The sequence below is a fragment of the Aquarana catesbeiana genome, linkage group LG03, assembly GCF_042186555.1.
Source record: "Aquarana catesbeiana isolate 2022-GZ linkage group LG03, ASM4218655v1, whole genome shotgun sequence".
Lineage (NCBI taxonomy): Eukaryota > Metazoa > Chordata > Amphibia > Anura > Ranidae > Aquarana > Aquarana catesbeiana.
The window spans coordinates 645529652-645548208 of NC_133326.1; the positions used below are offsets into that span (position 1 = coordinate 645529652).

An 18557-nucleotide genomic window follows, 5' to 3' on the forward strand; every position below is an offset into this window, starting at 1 on the left:
ACAGTATTCAGAATCGCCGTTTTCGGCGATCTGAATACTTTGAAGTGTAAAGGAGGGATGGGGGGGGTCTTTTAGACCCCCGATCCCTCCATAAAGAGTACCTGTCACCACCTATTACTGTCACAAGGGATGTTTACATTCCTAGTGACAGCAATAAAAGTAAAAATTTTTTTTTTTAAAACACAATTTATAAAGTAAAACAACAAATAAAATAAATTTAAAAAAAATTTTTTTTAAAGTGCCCCTGTCCCCGCAAGCTCGCGCAGCGAAGAAAACGCATACAGTAGTCGCGCCCGCATATGTAAACGGTGTTCAAATCACACATGTGAGGTATCGCCGCGATCGCCAGAGCGAGAGCAATAATTCTAGCCCTAGACCTCCTCTGTAACTCAAACCTGGTAACCGTAAAAAAATTTTAAAGCGTCGCCTATGGAAATTCATAGGTACCGTAGTTTGTCGCCATTCCACGAGCGCGTGCAATTATAAAGGGTGACATGTTTGGTATCTATTTACTCGGCGTAACATCATCTTTCACATTATACAAAAAAATTGGGGTAACTTTACTGTTTGGATTTTTTAAAATTCATGAAAGTGTCCCTTTTCCAAAAATTTGCGTTTAAAACACCGCTGCACAAATACCGTGTGATAAAAAATATTGCAACAATCGCCATTTTATTCTCTAGATTCTCTGCTAAAAAAATATATATAATGTTTGGGAACTCTAAGTAATTTTCTAGCAAAAAATACGGATTTTAACTTGTAAACACCAAATTTCAAAAATAGGCTTAGTCATGAAAGGGTTAACATCCCTTTTGTCCCCAGTACTTTGTCCAGTGCCCTGCATGGAGTTTTATATTATATATACTGTTCTTTCTGCCTGGAAACTTGAGATTGTCCAGAGCAACCAAAAAGTGTCCCTTTACATCAAAAGTGGCTTTAGACCAGCTAGAAAACAGCGATAGTAAATTAGAACACTTGCAGAATTGAGCGATAGTGAATCGTGGGGAAATATATTTTATTACTATTATATTATTATTTTTTTAAATTATTTATATTTATTTATTATAATTTATGATTTTGGGTTTCAAATTTCATCATACCCGGGATATCTACTAGACTCTTGGTGGACAGATATAAGTGTGTTATTGCTAAGAATTACAGGCCTACAATATAAAACGCCAAATTTCCATGCAAAATAATTGTACCGCTTTCAGCACCTAAAATCCAATATAATCATACCGCCAGGGAGGTTAAAGTACATCTAAAGTCTTTTTCCCCAATTTGAATACGGTAGGCAATGGTTAATATCCATATGACGTTTTTATTTACCATCTGTGTGTCATTCAAGAGATTTCACTTCCTGTTCTGTAGATACAACATTAGATCCCCTCTTTGCTAACACTAGAACAAGTACCCCCGACTAAAAGAAAGCAGGGTTTTGCTTTAGAGATAATTTAGCAGTCTGTCTGTTCAATACAAATTCTATATCTCACCATTCCTCGTCTTCATCAGATTCAGACTCCACATACTCTTTGTTTAGAATATAATCTCTCAGAAACTTCTCTCCTTCATCCAGGGAAGGATCAGTCCAGTATGCCTTCAGATAACTCTGTATGGAGGAAGCAAAACATGGTCACTGCTGCAGTCAGTGCCATTCATTCTCTGAGGAACAGATTCTGTCTTAGGCTGGGTTCACACTATTGCGAATTGGATGAGGGTTCCCCTCAACCAATTCGCAAATAGCAGGAGATTTTGACCGGCTCTCTATAGAGCCGGTTCACATATCTCTGCTGCGGCTCCATTGCAAATTTGCACAGGAGCCTTGTGTGTCTTTTGGTTTGTTTCAGATCCGAATTCAGCCAAAAATTTGGGCTGAAATAGGACCTGAATACTTTGAACGGGGACGCACAGGACCCCTATTGTGAGGCGCATGTGAAGATAGTGTGAACCTAGCCTGACAGACAGCTGGGTATTTTCCTTCTGGAAACAGGTGCAAGTCACCCCCTGGTAAGACAATAAAAGGGTAAAAAATGTGCAGCGCTAAAAAACAACTAGTATAAAATTAAAGTGGATGTAAACCCAATGTCATCCTTTCTAAACTACTGCCATAGGGGTTATCTATAAGGATATACATGCCTCCTGCATGTATCTTTACCTGTCAAATGTCTCCCCTCTGTATGTTATGAGACCCGAAAAACTGCAGATTCTGTGGGTGGGTCTGTTGTCTGGAGCTCGGTGGGTGGAGTTGTGATGTCAGTAGACTCCCCGCCCACCTCTACACTCCCCTTGTCAATTTGCATTTTCTCCTGTTTATTTCTAACACTGAAATTCTGCTATGATCTAACATCCAGTGAAAAGACAGGAAAGTAACCACATGACTTCAGCATGCCAAATCATGCTGAGGTGTGGAACAGCCAATCCTTGCAGAGCTGCTGAAGAAAGGAGTGGGGGAGGGAATTAAAAAATAATGCCTGTGTCTTAGGCTAGTGCACAAGATATGTAAACCACCTGTCACTCACAGCAAGGGGGAGGATTTGACAAAGTTTTTCTCAGTTTGTCAAGATTTATCTCACTGAACAATAAAAGAGGATTGCTCAGAGATGGATTAACTCTGTGTGGCAAGACTGGGCTCATATGATAGAAAATCTTATACTCTACAGTATGATATCAAAAAAAAAAAAAAATTTTCGGGTTTACATCCACTTTAACTAGTGAAGATGATAATAAAATCAAAAGATAAAGTGACATATATTCAATGAAGGTTAATGTCCTTAGGTGAAAATGAGGGACCACAGAGAGGTCCTAATAAGTCCCGAAATGTGATCCAAGTGAAAAATAAGTGGCAATCACCGTAATCATTGAATAAAGTTCATGACATAGACAGTCCACCACCAGAACCACCAATCTCTTACCGGAAAGATTGGACTCATACAGGTGTACACCTGACGAGCCAATCAAGTTTTAAAAGGTAACCAGGAAGGCACAATTTCATTACATGGATGTAACCTCTAAGTGGACATTCAAGGTGATGCGTTCAGCAGGTTAAAACACGCTGGTTCCACAGATACTGTCCTGTTCTGAAGCGCTTAATTTTATCATTAGAGAATGTAATTGTAATTCTTATGTTTGTTTACAATAAATATTTTTATGGAATTACACTATATATGCCCCCTTCTTTTCCTCTTCACCCTCATGGTTGAGCTGACTTGCCTCTGTGTTTTAACCTACTGAACGCATCACCTTGAACGTCCACTTGAAGGTTACCTCCATGCAATGAAATTGTGCCTTCCTGGTTACCTTTTAAAGCTTGATTGGCTCGTCAGGTGTACACCTGTATGAGTCCAATCTTTCCGGTAAGAGACTGGTGGTTCTGGTGGTGGACTGTCTATGTCATGCACTTTTTTCAATGACTACAGTGATTGCCACTTAATTTTCACTTGGATCACATTTCAGGATTCATTAGGACCTCGCTGTGGTCCCTCATTTTCACTTATAGACATTAACCTTCATTGAATATATGTCACTTTATCTTTTGATTTTATTATCATTTTCACTAATTAATTATTTTTATACTAGTTTTTTAGCGCTGCACATTTTTAACCCTTTTATTGTTCAACCTTTACACTGCTGTGCTGGCTGCTCATTTATGCTGACAGCGTGGTATATTTGTTATCATAGTTCTCCCCCTGGTAAGAGTTTCCATGGTGATTCAGACACAATTTCAGCAGTCTGCAGTCAATCACAAAGCAGTAAAGAAAACAAAGATTCTCTTAACTGCAGGATGGAAACATTTGTCAAGGGGCAATAACACTGAAGAGAGCGCTCTGTGATACTGGAAGAGCTTGGTCACGTGATTTTAAGAGGTCATGTGACTGGGAACTCTTCCAGGCACTTATTTTCTCCCATTTATTAAAATGAATCATGCTTCACTTGCTAAGGCATACCAAACTAAATGAAGCAGGTGGCAGATTTGTAAAGTACTTTACTGTTCTTTATAAACATGCCGGCATCTTTTTTATTTTTTAAAGCAGTGGTATGGCAACCATAGGACCTTACAGCTGCTTTATGTGTGTGCCACTGTACCTACCATTTCCTTCAGATCTTCTTTCCCTTCTATGTCTTTCTGCCCTTTCAGCCATGCAATGTACTCCTCTTCCTCCTCCTCCTGCAGGAAGGTAATGGTACAGGTTATAAAAACAGAAAAAAATCATAATTTTTTGCTAGAAAATTACTCAGAACCCCCATATATTATATATTTTTTTTTTAGCAGACACCCTAGGGAATAAAATGGTGGTCGCTGCAACTTTATCTCACACGGTATTTGCGCAACAATTTTTCAGATGCCTATTTTTTGGAAGAAAAACAGTTTCATGATTTAAAAAATTAAAAAACAATAAAGTTAGCCCAATTTTTTTATATAATGTGGAAGATGAAGTTACGCCGAGTAAATAGATGCCCAACATGTCACGCTTTAAAATTGCACACACTCATGGAATGATGCCAAACTTCGGTACTTAAAAATCTCCATAGGCGACGCTTTCAAATTTTTACAGGTTACATGTTTAGAGTTACAGAGGAGGTCTAGTGCTAGAATTGTTGCTCGCGCTCTAACGCACGTGGCGATACCTCACATGTGTGGTTGAACATCGTTAAACACATGTGGGCGGGACCTACATGTGCGTTCGCTTCTGAGCGCAAGCACATGGGGACAGTGGAGTTTTAAATTATTTTTTTTATTTTACTTTTTTTTTTACACTTTCTTTTACATTTTTTTTGATCACTTTTATTAGTATTACAAGAAATGTAAACATCCCTTGTAATAGCAATCGTTCGTGACAGGTCCTCTTTAAGGAGAGATGTGGGGTCAATAAGACCCCACATCTCTCCTCCAGGCTGGAAAGCATGAGATCATAAAAAAAAATCCTCGATCTCATGCTTACCAGCCGCGGCTTTGTTTACATCCGTGGCCCGGACGTGACGCCTGGGCCTCCGACGGTCATAGAGTTGACTGGTGACAATCTGGTCACCGGAAATCTCTATGGTCGTCATCCGGCGGCGGCCGATTCTTTCTTGGGGTCCCCGACGGCACGGGAGAGCCCGGAGAAGAACCAGATGGCGGCGGGAGGGGGTCCCATCCATTCGCCTATAAGAAGGATCAAGCGGCGGAACCATCGCTATGCTCATTCTTTTGGTGCACAGAATCGCCGGCTGAAAGCAAGGATATTTGAATGATGCCTGTAGCTGCAGGCATCATTCAGATATTCCCACTGAAATAAGTGGTTAAAGAAATCATGTTCCACTTCACCAAATATTTATGAATATGGTTTGGGTGTGAAAAATATGGTAAAAAAAAAAAAAAAAGCCCACATATCTTGTTGTCAATGCGCTTTCAAGGATCATTTCTATAGTAAGGAGCTGAATATAAAACAAGGATTTGGAATTGGTTGCTGTGGGAAAAATGCTCTTGTTTGCATACGTATTACACATAACTTCTAATACATCAGTATAAAAAAACATTGTTACTTTCCAACAGCCACCAAGAATGAAGATTCCAGATCATCACTATACCAGAACTTGCGGGAATTTAATAGAACTGAAATTGACAGAATCCGGAGCAGCTGTGCATAATAACCAATCAGCTTTCAGTTTGTGTGTTTAGTTAGGCCTTGAAAATGAATGTTAGAAGGCGATCGGTTGCCATGCACAGCTGTTTCAGATTCTTACAGTCTTAGTAAATCTATCTCAGAATTTGAGGATGGCCTTGAGTCATCACTGTTTCCTGCCTAAAGAAATTAAGTATTTGTAATAATAAGCAATCACAGGGTGGATCTTGGACAATTTAAAGAAAATCTTACCAAGTAAGATGAGGACAATCAGAAACACCGATATCAAGCATGTGTAAAGCACAGAACTTTAACTCCCACAATTTTTCAAAAAAATGTAAAAATATAAGGCTGGACCTAGTGCTCACCTGTTCTTTTTTGGTTTTCAGTCGTTTGGTTAAGAGATTAGCTGTGGTGCCATCATCCTCTTCATTGTCACTGTTCTCAACAAACGTTCGAAAACTGAAAAAAGGTAAAGCATTTTATGAATCTCATTAATGATTGTCACCCTGGGGTGAGAAAAATAGATTCCATGTCACAAAGCCCCTCCTATCTGTGTCACCCTGAGGTAGGAGGGACAGACTCCATGTTGCTTAAGTACGCCTACTATAAAAAAAGATGCTCAAGAGATTTTCTAGTAGAAACAATCCATCTCTAGAACTTGCAAAGTCCTAACTCCCTTCCTGCTAGTCACAACAGTACAGAAGACAAAGTAAATCCATAAAATGGGTCAGTTGATAAATACAGAAAAATCCTCAGCAGTCACCCACCTTTCTTTGATCTGCCTCTGTTCCTCTAGGTACGTTGGGGATCGAGACCTCTGCAAAAGACAAAAAATATATGGTTTGGCTTACAGACAAAGCTACATTTATTCATGTGTCGAGTCCCCTGCCTAAATTCTACATCAGCACAGATCATAGTGGGCCTTGAATTAACCAAATAACCAATTGAATTTCATCTGTCCTACTGCAGGACAGTGACTGGAAGAACATCAGGATGTGAACAGCACATGTGAATGCTTGGACAATAGAGATCGAACCCAAATGGCTGCCATGACAGGAAGCAGCTCAAACAAAGTTTTATGCCTCGTAACTGACATACATTAAGGCTACTTTCACACTGGGGGGGTGGGGGCGTCGGCGGTAAAACGGCGCTATTTTTAGCGCCGCTTTACCGTCGTTTTTTGCGTCAGTATTCGGCCGCTAGCGGTGCGGTTTTAACGCCCGCTGGCGGCCGAAAAAGGGTTAAAACCGCTCGTATAGCGCCGCTACAGCCGCGGTATAGCCGCACTGCCCCATTGATTTCAATGGGCAGGAGCAGTTTAGGAGCGGTGAATACACCGCTCCTTCACCGCTCCAAAGATGCTGTTTGCAGGAGTTTTTTTTTCTCTCCTGCCAGCGCACCGCTTCAGTGTGAAAGCCCTCGGGCTTTCACACTGGAGAAACAGTAAAGGCAGTATTAGGTCGGTTTGCAGGCGCTATTTTTAGCGCAATAAAGCCTGCAAACCGCCCCAGTGTGAAAGGGGCCTAAAGCACTACCATAAAAATTAAATCGGAACTAAACCCGTCTATCGTTTTCAGCCAAGGAAGTTGCCATCTTGGCCCCTGCTTGATCTTCAACTGCCATGATGCTGCACATGTGATCAGTTAGGACACCAACCATTTAATGGTTTGACAGTTTGGTTGAGAGCACAAGCAAACGTGACAGTTGCATTCCTGGCATGTGTTGAGAATGCAGCCTTTTTTTTTTCTTAAAAAAAAAAAAAAAACTTAGTGTCAGTACACACTGACGCGACTTGTCAAGCAACAAAGTCGTGCCCCATTGGGACCCCTTTCACACTGGGGCAGTTTTCAGGCGATTTAGCCCTGGAAATAGCCTCTGCTAAGTGCCTGAAAACCGCCTCCCATTCATTGCCTTGTGTCTTTTCACACTCGAGTGGTGCGCTTGCGGGACGTTCCGAAAAGTCCTCAAGCAGCATCATTGGGGCAGGTTGGGAGCACTGTATTTAGCGCTCCCAAAATGCCCTGCCCATTGGAATGAATTGGCAGCGCTTTCAAAGTGCCTGAAAAGCGTTTTCAAAGCGCCGCAAAAAGGGAGATTTTAACCCCTTTTTTGGGGTTAAAAGTACCCTGCTAGCGGCCGAAAAGCAGTGCATAAGCGCTGTTAAAGATGTCATATGCAAGCCGCAATTTAAAGTCACGCTGTGCGGCGCGACTTTAAAGCCGCGCTGGTGTAAACTGGCCCTTAAAGTGGAACTTTAGCCAGGCTGGCCCCTCTTGCAGGCATAGCTTAGTAAAACATTAAAAATAAGTGCCTATACAGTTAAAAATGCAGTAATACATTGTCTCACTCTACTCTGCTACGTTGCTCTCCATTTTTAGGCACTGCAGAGTTTGTAGAAGCCAATCTGCTGACAGCTTTAAAGCGGAATTAAATCCTTCCATTCTTTACAGCCAAGGAAGCTGCTTCTGTTTCATCTGCAACTGTACTGCTGGTTAAAGTTCTGCTTTAAATCAATGGATTTAGTTTTGCTTTAAAGCAGACCTTCAGTCATTTTTTTATCGTCCCATTTATTAAATCTTCTGCCCTTGTTGTTTTAACTTTGGATAGTAAAACATTTTTTTTCCGCCAGTAAATACCTTACACAGCCTACTTCCTGTTTCTTGTCTGGTAAAAAAGCCTAGGTTTATGACATCATGCACAGCTCTCACTCTTGTGAAAGTTTGCCAGGAAGGGAGGGTGGATGAGTCATAAGAGGGCCAATGAGAATTGCAGAGCTGGAGGTGTGCCTCTGTGTAAATCCAGGAAGTGAACAGGTAGCAGCTTTAGCTGCCCACAGTTAAAATGGCTGTAGCCAGACTCGTTGGAGGGAGATTTCTGCAGCATATTTGGCAAGTACAGAATCACAGTATATATAAAATAATATGCAAAGTGTTTGGAGGGAAGCGTCAGAATGGCAAAGATATTTTTATTACACATTATGTAAGCAGACTGCAGTTCCTCTTTAAGTATGAAGTACCAGGGCGCATCACTTAATGATGTGCTCTACTAGAGCAGGGGTGTCAAACTGCCCTCCAGCTATTGAGGAACTACAAGACCCATCATTCCTCTGCCTGTGGGAGTCATGCTCCTAACTGTCAGCCTTGCAATGCCTCATGTGACTTGTAGTGTACAAGAGGCAGGTGAACTGGAACTACATGCCTCTAAAGATTTGAATCGTCACCTGTTGTAAATTTAATTTCATAAATGTGAACCTCCAAAACCTTTTCCCTTTTCTCCAAAGTTCTGAGAGGTTGGGTCTTGTTTACATTTGTATGTATAGGTGCAATGTATGTGCATTATGTGTCCTATATGCTTTACCACTTTGCGCAAAGAAGGACTTTTTCTATTACTCAGAACCCACAACATGCAGATGTGAACAGGGCCTTGCAAGAATAGGCGCCTTAACATGACACATGAGCCACAGAGGATTAACAACTGAGGAAGCTCATTCTCAGTACCTCAAAATACCAACACACAAGTTCATACCTGATCTTGTAATAGGCCTTCTTCTCCATCTGAGCTTTCTTCATCCTCATATTTACTACAAGCACAGAGAAGTATTATGAGTATGATCATCATTTAGCATCAAAACATCGAGTTAAGGTCAAAGCTTTATCATGGCAGTCACTAAGGTCATGGCTTGCGGCCATCTCACCCTTCCTTCTCCAGGATCACTTTCCGCTCGTAGTCTTTAAGATACATGGGCTTTTCTTTGGTGGATTTGCTCTGACTGGTAGCTGGCTGATCTGAAAAGGCAAAAAAGTATTTTTTCGTAAGCAAAAATGATAAAAAACAAACAATAGGAAGAAGTATAGCTCCTTCTCTACATGTCTACATAAATATGCCATTTGTCCAAAAAAAAAAAAAAAATAAATAAATTCTCTGTGCCTCTTAACCAGTTGCAGACTCTGGGCATACTAGACACACCTAAAAACATGTCATCATTGTACACAGGGCATGTCTAGTACATCCAGGCCTTCTGCCCTACTGCCGGAATCCTTCCCTGTCCCAGTACCCAGCAATTCAGCTCTGATTAATGACAGCTGCATTGCCGAGAACACAGAGAAGGTCGGCAGCAGGAGCTGTCAAAAAAAAAAAAAAAAGCAGTCTGGCAATGTTTATCAACATTGCTCAGGAATACAGAAAGTTACAGTATCTCACAAAAGTGAGTACACGCCTCACATTTTTGTAAATATTTTATTATATATTTTCATGTGACAACACTAAAGAAATTACACTTGGCTACAAAGTAGTGAGTGTACAGCTTGTATAACAGTGTAAATTTGCTGTCCCCTCAAAACTCAACACGCAGCCATTAATGTCTAAACCGCTACCAACAAAAGTGAGTACACCCCTAAGTGAAAATGTCCAAATTAGGCCCAATTAGCCATTTTTCCTCCCCAGTGTCATGTGACTCGTTAGTGTTACAAGGCCTCAGGTGTGAATGGGGAGCAGGTGTGTTAAATTTGGTGTTATCGCTCTCACTCTCTCATACTGGTCACTGGAAGTTCAACATGGCACCTCATGGCAAAGAACTCTCTAAGGATCTGAAAAAAAGAATTGTTGCTCTACATAAAGATGGCCTAGGCTTTAAGAAGATATATCCAGAGTTTGTCTTTGGGAAATAGACAAATGAGTGCTGCCAGCATTGCTGCAAAGGTTGAAGGGGTGGGGGGTCAGCGTGTGTTGCAGCAACCGAATGCTCAAGTGAACTTGAGCATTCTCCTTTGAGGCAAACAGGTCCACCTCTGGCTGCCCCCACTTTTCGGCAATCATAGCGAAAACCTCTGAGTTCAGTGACCATCCTGCTTCTTGAATGGGATTCCTGCTGAGGAAATCCGCCACTCTGTTCAGGGTCTCCTTTAGTTGAACTGCTGACAGCGACTCCTCCATGGCGGGTGGTCAGCACTCCACTCGTGGCTTCACAAGCCACTTCCGGACTCCCATAGTGCCTCTGCACTGGACTGGAAGCAGAAATAGGCGCCAGATCCTGTCCTGCCTCCTTCCCCCTGCGTCCACACCAGAAATTACGTTTACGCCAACCTGGTGACCTGCTCTGTCACTTCCGGCACGACCTTCTGGTCTCCTAGGACTGTGCGGGCCACCGAATCTTCGGCTCTCACCGAGCACCAAGGAGAGAAGAGGAGCCCAATTACTACCGCTGCCACTGCCTGGGTAGGACGGGAGGACAGCAAATCTCTATGGAGGAAAAAATGGAGAGAAGCACCGTCTCTCAGGAGCACCCAAGAGATCTCGACTCCCCTCCAAAAGATGTTCCCTCCAGGCCGGAGGAAACACAAAAACTGAGATATAGTAGGGAGGTACCTCCCTTTAAAGATCTGGAGGAAGAAGGTGTTTCCTATGGTCTGGTGGGAGGAGTCACTATCTCTCAGGTGCTATCCTGAAAGACACCTTGGGAAAGAAACGTCTTTTGTTTCGTTTTATTAAGTTTAATTGTCTAAGGATTGCGAAAAAAAAAAATATTGTTGCAGGACGAAATTCACAAAAAGAAAGCCTTGTTTGTCCTTAAAAAATGTACGTATTATGTTGTTATCTTAAAGCGGTTGTATACCCGCTGACATTTTTTTTTTTTAACCCCTGTAAGGCAAAAGGCATAATGAGCTAGTATGCACCGCATACTAGCTCATTATGAAATACTTACCTTAGAACGAGGCGTCGGTATCTTACCTGGTCCACGCCGAGGTAGCTGACATGTTGCCTCAGCGTGTCTTCCGGGTATCGCGGCTCCAGCGCTGTGAGTGGCTGGAGCCACGATGTCATCACTCCCGCGCATGCGCGCGGGAGATTTCTTTCCCGGCAAGGTCCGGCATCTGCCGAGCCTTCAGCCGAGAATCCCCTGTGCGCATGCGCCGCTGCAGTCAGCGGTTCATAGCAAGGGGAATATAGGCTTACCTGTAGGTAAAAGTAAAAAAAAAAAAAAAAAAAAAAAAAAAAAAAAAAAAATGACTATACAACCGCTTTAAGTAATGACAAAATTATCGCTGAATAAACAAGCTCATAGCAGAAATTTGAAAATTGCTCTGGTCCATATGGGGTAAACATGTGTAGGAGCCGAAGTGGTTAAAGAGGTTGTAAACCTTCCTGTATTCTTTGCACCTATAGGTAAGCCTATAATAAGGCCTACCCATAGGTACTGTAAATATCTCCTAAACGTGTGCCGTTTAGGAGATATTTACTGTATACGAAGGCCGTTTCTTCAGAAGTGTCGGGGAGTGACGTTACACGGCTCTGGCCAGTCACACGGTCCGCTGCCCCGGAAGGAAGGCAGGCAAAGATGGATGCGGCCTCCAGCGGGGATGACACAGAGATAGGAGCTGGCAATTAGCCGACAGCTGAGCGGCCAGCTCAGAGAAGGAAGGGCTGAGCCCAGCCCTGACAGTACCCCCCCCAATGACCCCTCCCCCTCGGAGGACCACCAGGCTTGAGGGAAAAACTCAAAACGATCACCATAAGCAACATGTTGAACCCGTATTTAAAGATGTAACATGCTGCAAAGGACCAAACACACTCACCCCTTGAGCCCCCCACCCACATAATAGCAGGCAGAGGTCCCCCAGCAGCTGCTGTCACAATTAAATTCAGAGCGTCATATGCCATCATGGCAGAAGCCTTGTAGTGCTCATTGGACTACAAGCACGCTGATCAGGACATTCGTAATCCATTGAATCTTCCTCCAGGTTTCTAACTGTACATAGGGAAGTACGGGCAGAAAGCTGGAGGGAGAGTGTGCAGAAGCCTGACAATGCACCGGCAATCTATTGGTCACGAATGCAATACTTTGCAGACTCCTGTGTAAAAAAAATAATACATGCACATTTTTTTCTTTATCTACTAATGCCGGCCATACATGGTTCGAATTTCGTAAGAATTTTCTTTCGAAAATTGTATGAAAGAATTTTCGTATGAATTTCGCACCATTAGTGGGCTGCAACAACGGACGATTTTCGTGCGGCAATCAAATTTGAGGAATCGGACATGTTGAAAATTTTTAGAAAAACAAACGATTTTCTAATCAATGAAGGGAGAATCGTGTGAGAAATGTAAAAAGAAAATTTAATTTACAGAGAGAAAAGAAGAGTCCCGGCCACGAAAATTCTTTTCTGTAGCAACATGCGGCGAAATTGAAGGCTTAGTTGGCCGAATTTCGAAAATCAATGGTGGCACCATCGGATCACAAAAAAAACGAACATTCTGATTTTGAAAAGAAATTTTGTTCGAAATTCGACCATGTATGGCCTGCTTTTCATAAACCTAGCTTTTAACAGGGATTTTCAAAAGAAAGCTCAAGCAATATTGTATCTGAATGATCACATGCAGTTTAGTGTAATAACTCTTGGCATTATATTTCACGGGTGGAATTAAAAAAAAAAAACAAAAGAAATTGCTTCACAAATCTGTGTGGTAGGTACAATTAACCTTCTATATTTGAGAAGTTTCTCAGTTTTTTTACGTAACAATTATGACTTTAACACAATGGAAAAGCAAACACAGAGCACAGTGGAATTATAGTGTATTTGAAAAATACCTGTTTCTTTGTAAAAAGTGACATCCTCTTGGTATATCCTTGGATCTTTCTTTTTGAGCAGAGACAGGGTACGATAAAAGTCCCTGTCCACTTCTGGATCAATGGTCTAGAGAGATAGGAAAGAAGATCATCTTCATAAAGGGGGAAACATGTCACATAAATAACACATTGGGGCTATTTAGAAAAACAAATAAAGGGAGCTCCAAAATTCACAGTGCCACATTAACATGGAAACAAAACTTAATTTTCCCATTTTGGATTATGCAAGAAACCCCTGTGGGTTTTTTTGCTGTGTCCCATTGGGGTGATTTCTCTTCACTTCCTGTTCCATTGCCACAGCAGAAAGTGAGGGGAAATCCCTCTAAACTGCAGGAAATCCCTGGTTGTCATCAAAACTAGTGTCCTCAACGGAAGATTTCCCTTCATATTCCTTCTGGTGACAACCAAAAATTTTAGATTTTCTGATGATGATCACCAGGACAAAGAGAGGGTGAATCACACTTAAGGTGAGACAGACAGTGATAAAAACTTGACAGATGTTCTAATCCCTCTCCACTCCATCCAAAACCAAAAGAAAACTTTTGTCTTTAGTTTTAGTTAAATACTCACCGGCTCATCCTCACTGTCAGATGCAGAGCTGGACGATCCACTGTCCTCTTCACCTTTGTCCCCATATCGATCCTTTACTACAAGAGAAGAACGAGACATTGAAAATTTAGAAGCAAGTACATCCAAAGCATTATCTGGGATGCTCTCCTTTATAGAGAGATAGAACTCTATACTTTTCATCTCTTCTATCAGGAGCTTCCTCTGAAAAGCCACTTCTGTCTAAAGCTGGCCATTAGGCGTGAGCTCAGACGTGTTTGGATCCTAGTCCCAGCCCAACGGACCTATCCAGCCAGAAAGCGGCTGCCCACAATAAGCGGCTGAGGCACTCCTCACCCTGTAGCCATATGTATACAAGGGGCATGTATAAGTCTTCACTGGAGGGGGGAATGCCTCAGCTGCTTGATATGCAATGACAGCTTTATGGCTGAAAAAGTTCAGGGGATTCGGACTGCGATCCAAACACGTCAGCGCTCATTCCTGGTGGCCCTACACTAGAATTTCATTCAAAATTTTTACTTTTAAAAATATTAGTTTGATTTTCTAACAGTTAGTGGGGTCAAATCTACAAGAGCAGGATGAAGATTTTTCCTCAAAACCAACACATTTCTAACAGTGAATGCTGTTTTTTTTATGGGAAAATTCATTCATTATGTGTCTCCGAAACATTAAGTCGGTTTGTGATTTTTATAGGACTCCTTGTACTGTCACCGGGAGCGCTGGAAGTTATTTTTATTTTACACAGCAATAAAAACCTGACCTAGGATCAAACCCTTCCACTCTATGTCCAAAGCAAAAGAAAACACTTCCGCTGGAGTTGGGCCCTAAAGGGAACCTTTCATGAAAATAGAAGATCTGCCTAGATGACAGCTCCATGACAAGTGTATAAAAATTATATATATATATTCGTCAAAAAATGTATCATTTTAACCTCTTGCCACCCACATAATAGAGATGTGCAGTGGCAAAGAGGGTGGGCATTAATGCCCACGCACGGCACACATGCATCCATGGGTGGCAGAGCTGTCTGTGCTGAGAACGCACTCACTGTGTGCTTCCAGCACAATGACCGAGCGGTCAAAGATGGCCAGGGTGGAAAATTATCAATGCTTTTGTCATCATTTTCATGGTTTATACACTACAGCTTAATTATTCCTATCAGAGGAGAGTGATCAGAAAGTAAATCAATGTATCAAAGTGTGTATGGCCACCATATGTGATCACTTTTGACACGCCTATAGCGTTTACAGTGCATTCCAGCGGCAAAGCATCAGCACCTGCCGAACTCTGCAAGTCCTGTTATTTTTGCTTCATCATGCATTGCTGCTAACACTGCCATGCGTACACCTCCATCCACTGACAGTTTGAACAATTTTGGAGTAGCACTACTCCTATCCAAAACACACACATTTATTCATTTCAATAAACCTTGGTAAGAATAAAAGCATAAAATATAAATATAAATACACATACACACACATATATGATAAAAATACAGCATAAAAAAATATATAGAAAAAAATGCAGCATAAAAACTAAAATATATATATTATATATTTTTTCTAACTTCCACTACTTGTAATTATTGGTTTGTTAGTTAAACTTGTGTAAATGTGTCAGTCTAACTACATACAATAAAGACACTTTCTGGTTTTTAATGGTTCTACAATTTTCCATATTTTTATTCTTATTTTCCCATTCTCAACATACAGTGCTTTGAAAAAGTATTCATACCCCTTGAAATTTTCTACATTTTGTCATGTTACAGCCAAAAACGTAAATGTATTTTATTGGGATTTTATGTAATAGACTAACACAAAGTGGCACATAATTGTGAAGTGGAAGGAAAATGACAAATGGTTTTAAATTTTTTAGGGCTGAAACAACTAATCGATTATGAAATTAATCAATTACTATTTTCATAATCGATTAATCAGCCAGTAACATAATGGGGTTAAAAAAACTAAAATGAGCCCTTTATAGTACTAAAAAGAGCAAATAATCGCTACTGTAAAATTTGACTTTCACAGTTCTACAGTAAAAAAAATTAATCCCTTACAGTAGTAATTATCTGCTTTTTTTGTACTAAAGGGCTCATTTTAGTTTGCTTTAACCCCGTTATGTTACTAAACATCTTAGACCTGGTTCACCCTTCACCATGGCTACACCTATGCAGTTTGCTTTTGATCTGTTTCTGCAGTGCTTTTTGCTGTGAGTTTTGATTTTTGCGCACGTGATTTTGCTGTGATTTGCCTTTTTGCATTTTTTTGTGCCAATTTGTTGTTGGGCAGATTGAAAAACACAAACTGCTGCAAAAACACATTACATGCTTTTTTTGCAGCTTCTCCATTGCAGTATATTGAACCAAAATAGCACTGTTTTGCATTTAAAAAAGTCCCTGACCCTTTCCAAATACGCAGCGGCTAAAAAAAGCACAGATGTGAACGTGTCACATAGGAAACTGTGTAAATGAACTGTAGTCCGTTTCTGCAAAAAGCACCAAAAAACACATAGATGGGGACCAGGGTAGCCAACGCAAAACGAGCTGCACAGTGGAGGCAAGTATGATTTGTTATAAAAAATAAATAAATAAATAAAAAATAAAAAATACCCTTACAATCACTTTAACCACTTGTCGACTGTTGTACGCCGACATACGTCGGCACAATGGCAGCGGTGGGCAAATGGGCGTACCTGTACGTCCCTTTAATTTGCGGTGCCAGCGGGCACACACCGCGTACAGCATGACCATGCCCGTGGGACCCGCGGACTCGATGTCCGCCAATCTCCCGGTGATCGTGTCACGGAGCCGCAGAACGAGGAGATGCCTATGTAAACAAGGCATTTCCCCGTTCTGGCTTGTGACATGACAGATTTCCCTGCTACCTTTCATCGGGAGCAGTGATCGCCGTCATGTGAGTGGCAGCCCATCCCCCCCATAGTTAGAATCACTCCCTAGGACACACAACCCCTTGATCGCCCCCTAGTGTTTAACCCCTTCCCTGCCACTGTCATTTACACAGTAATCAGTGCATTTTTATAGCACTGATCGCTATATGAATGACAATGTTCCCAAAAAAAAAAAAAAAAAAAAATCGCAGAACGCCGCCAATACTAATTAAAAAAATTAATAATATAAATGACATAAAACTATCCCCTATTTTGTAGACGCTATAACTTTTGCACAAACCAATCAATATACGCTTATTGTGATTTTTTTTACCAAAAAAATTATGTAGAATACATATCGGCCTAAACTGAGGAAAAAAATATTTTTTTTATATATTTTTGGGGGATATTATAGCAAAATGTAAAAAATATTGCGGTTTTTTTTTCCCAAATTGTCACTCTTTTTTTGTTTATAGCGCAAAAAAAATAAAAACCGCAGAGGTCATCAAATACCACCAAAAGAAAGCTCTATTTGTGGGGAAAAAAAAAAGGACATAAATTTTGTTTGGTTGCAACGTCGCACGGCCACGCAATTGTCAGTTAAAGCGACGCAGTGGTGAAAAGCAAAAAGTGCTCTAGAGGGTCAGGAAAGGGTAAAAGCTTCCGGGGCTGAAGCGGTTAAATTGTACTGTCTGCCCTTACGTTGTAAAGCACTGTGTAAAATGTTGGCGGAATATAAATCCTGCAGAATAACAATAATGACGTTTGTTATGCTGTATTTTTGGTAAGGTGTGTATAATATAGATTTGTTTTTTAATGCTGGATTTTTGGCAAGGCTGGTGTACTATATATACACACACATACATACAGGTGTCATCTATGTAGATCTTTTACTTCCCCTTTAAGGCTCCTGCAAAAAGCAAAGGCAGACTGTCTGACCAATGGGTACATTCAGCTGACCCCAAAGGGGGAACCACAAGTCCCTGCATGCCCACCAGTGCCAGGCCATGCTGCAGACACACACACACACACACTCTCTAGGCCCTGAGCCCAGCCCGGGTGTACAGCGGTGGACTATGCCCAGTGGGGTACGGGGAAGCCTCCGGGGACCGGGGGACACTCACGCCGCTGCAGCTCCTCCTTCTCCCGGTACCGCTCGTAGCGGTCAGCGAACTGCCGATTAATCTTCAGCTCTGCCATGCTGCTCCGGGACCGGAAGCTCGGTAAAATGCATGACACCCCCCTCCTCCGAGGTCATGCGTTCCAGGAAAAGATCTTCCGCAAATCAGCGTCAGGCTCATGCGTTCCAGCTTGCTCCGAGCCAATCATCTCTGTGGTTTTCGTGTAGTCCTTTAAATTCTGTAATTGTAATTGCAGCACGTGAATTGGAAAAAAAACATATATATATATATATATATATATATATATATATATATATATATATATATATATATATATATATATATATATATACATATATATATATTTTTTTTTCATTATCGTCTTTGAGATCAGATCTGGACCATGTACTATGTTTATATTTTTTGGCTAGCACAATTTTTTACGGTGGCGATAAAACCGGTGGATCATTGTCCGATTCAGCAAAATGATTGAATTGTGTGGGACAAAAATGACGATGAGAAACAGATAGTGACAATTTCAACCCAAGTCGATTGGTTGTTGCAGGGAAAAAATGATTGTACAGGGCCAATCAATGGCAATTGCACACCCGTGTGAATTACTTGCAATCGATCTTCATGTAACGTGTAAAGTGAATATCAATCTGCGCAATCTCGTAAAATAAAGTCGAGGAAGCACTTCAGGCTGCAAGCAATGTTTGACTAGGTAATTATGTCATACATTTTTGAGCA

General features: G+C 41.3%; 1 protein-coding gene across 1 annotated transcript in view; it reads right to left on the reverse strand.

Moving 5' to 3' along the window:
* Positions 1-17970, reverse strand: part of KRI1 (KRI1 homolog) — a 48245-nt gene extending 30275 nt beyond the window's left edge. Inside the window, exons 1-9 of the mRNA XM_073622573.1 lie at positions 17811-17970; positions 13801-13877; positions 13192-13297; positions 9301-9391; positions 9132-9186; positions 6374-6423; positions 5972-6065; positions 4088-4165; positions 1494-1609 (exon numbers count right to left, since the gene is read on the reverse strand). Of these exons, the coding sequence (XP_073478674.1) occupies positions 1494-1609; positions 4088-4165; positions 5972-6065; positions 6374-6423; positions 9132-9186; positions 9301-9391; positions 13192-13297; positions 13801-13877; positions 17811-17886 (743 nt within the window). The 5' untranslated portion in view covers positions 17887-17970. The remainder of the gene's footprint in view (positions 1-1493; positions 1610-4087; positions 4166-5971; positions 6066-6373; positions 6424-9131; positions 9187-9300; positions 9392-13191; positions 13298-13800; positions 13878-17810) is intronic.
* Between the last annotated feature and the right edge of the window lie 587 nt (positions 17971-18557).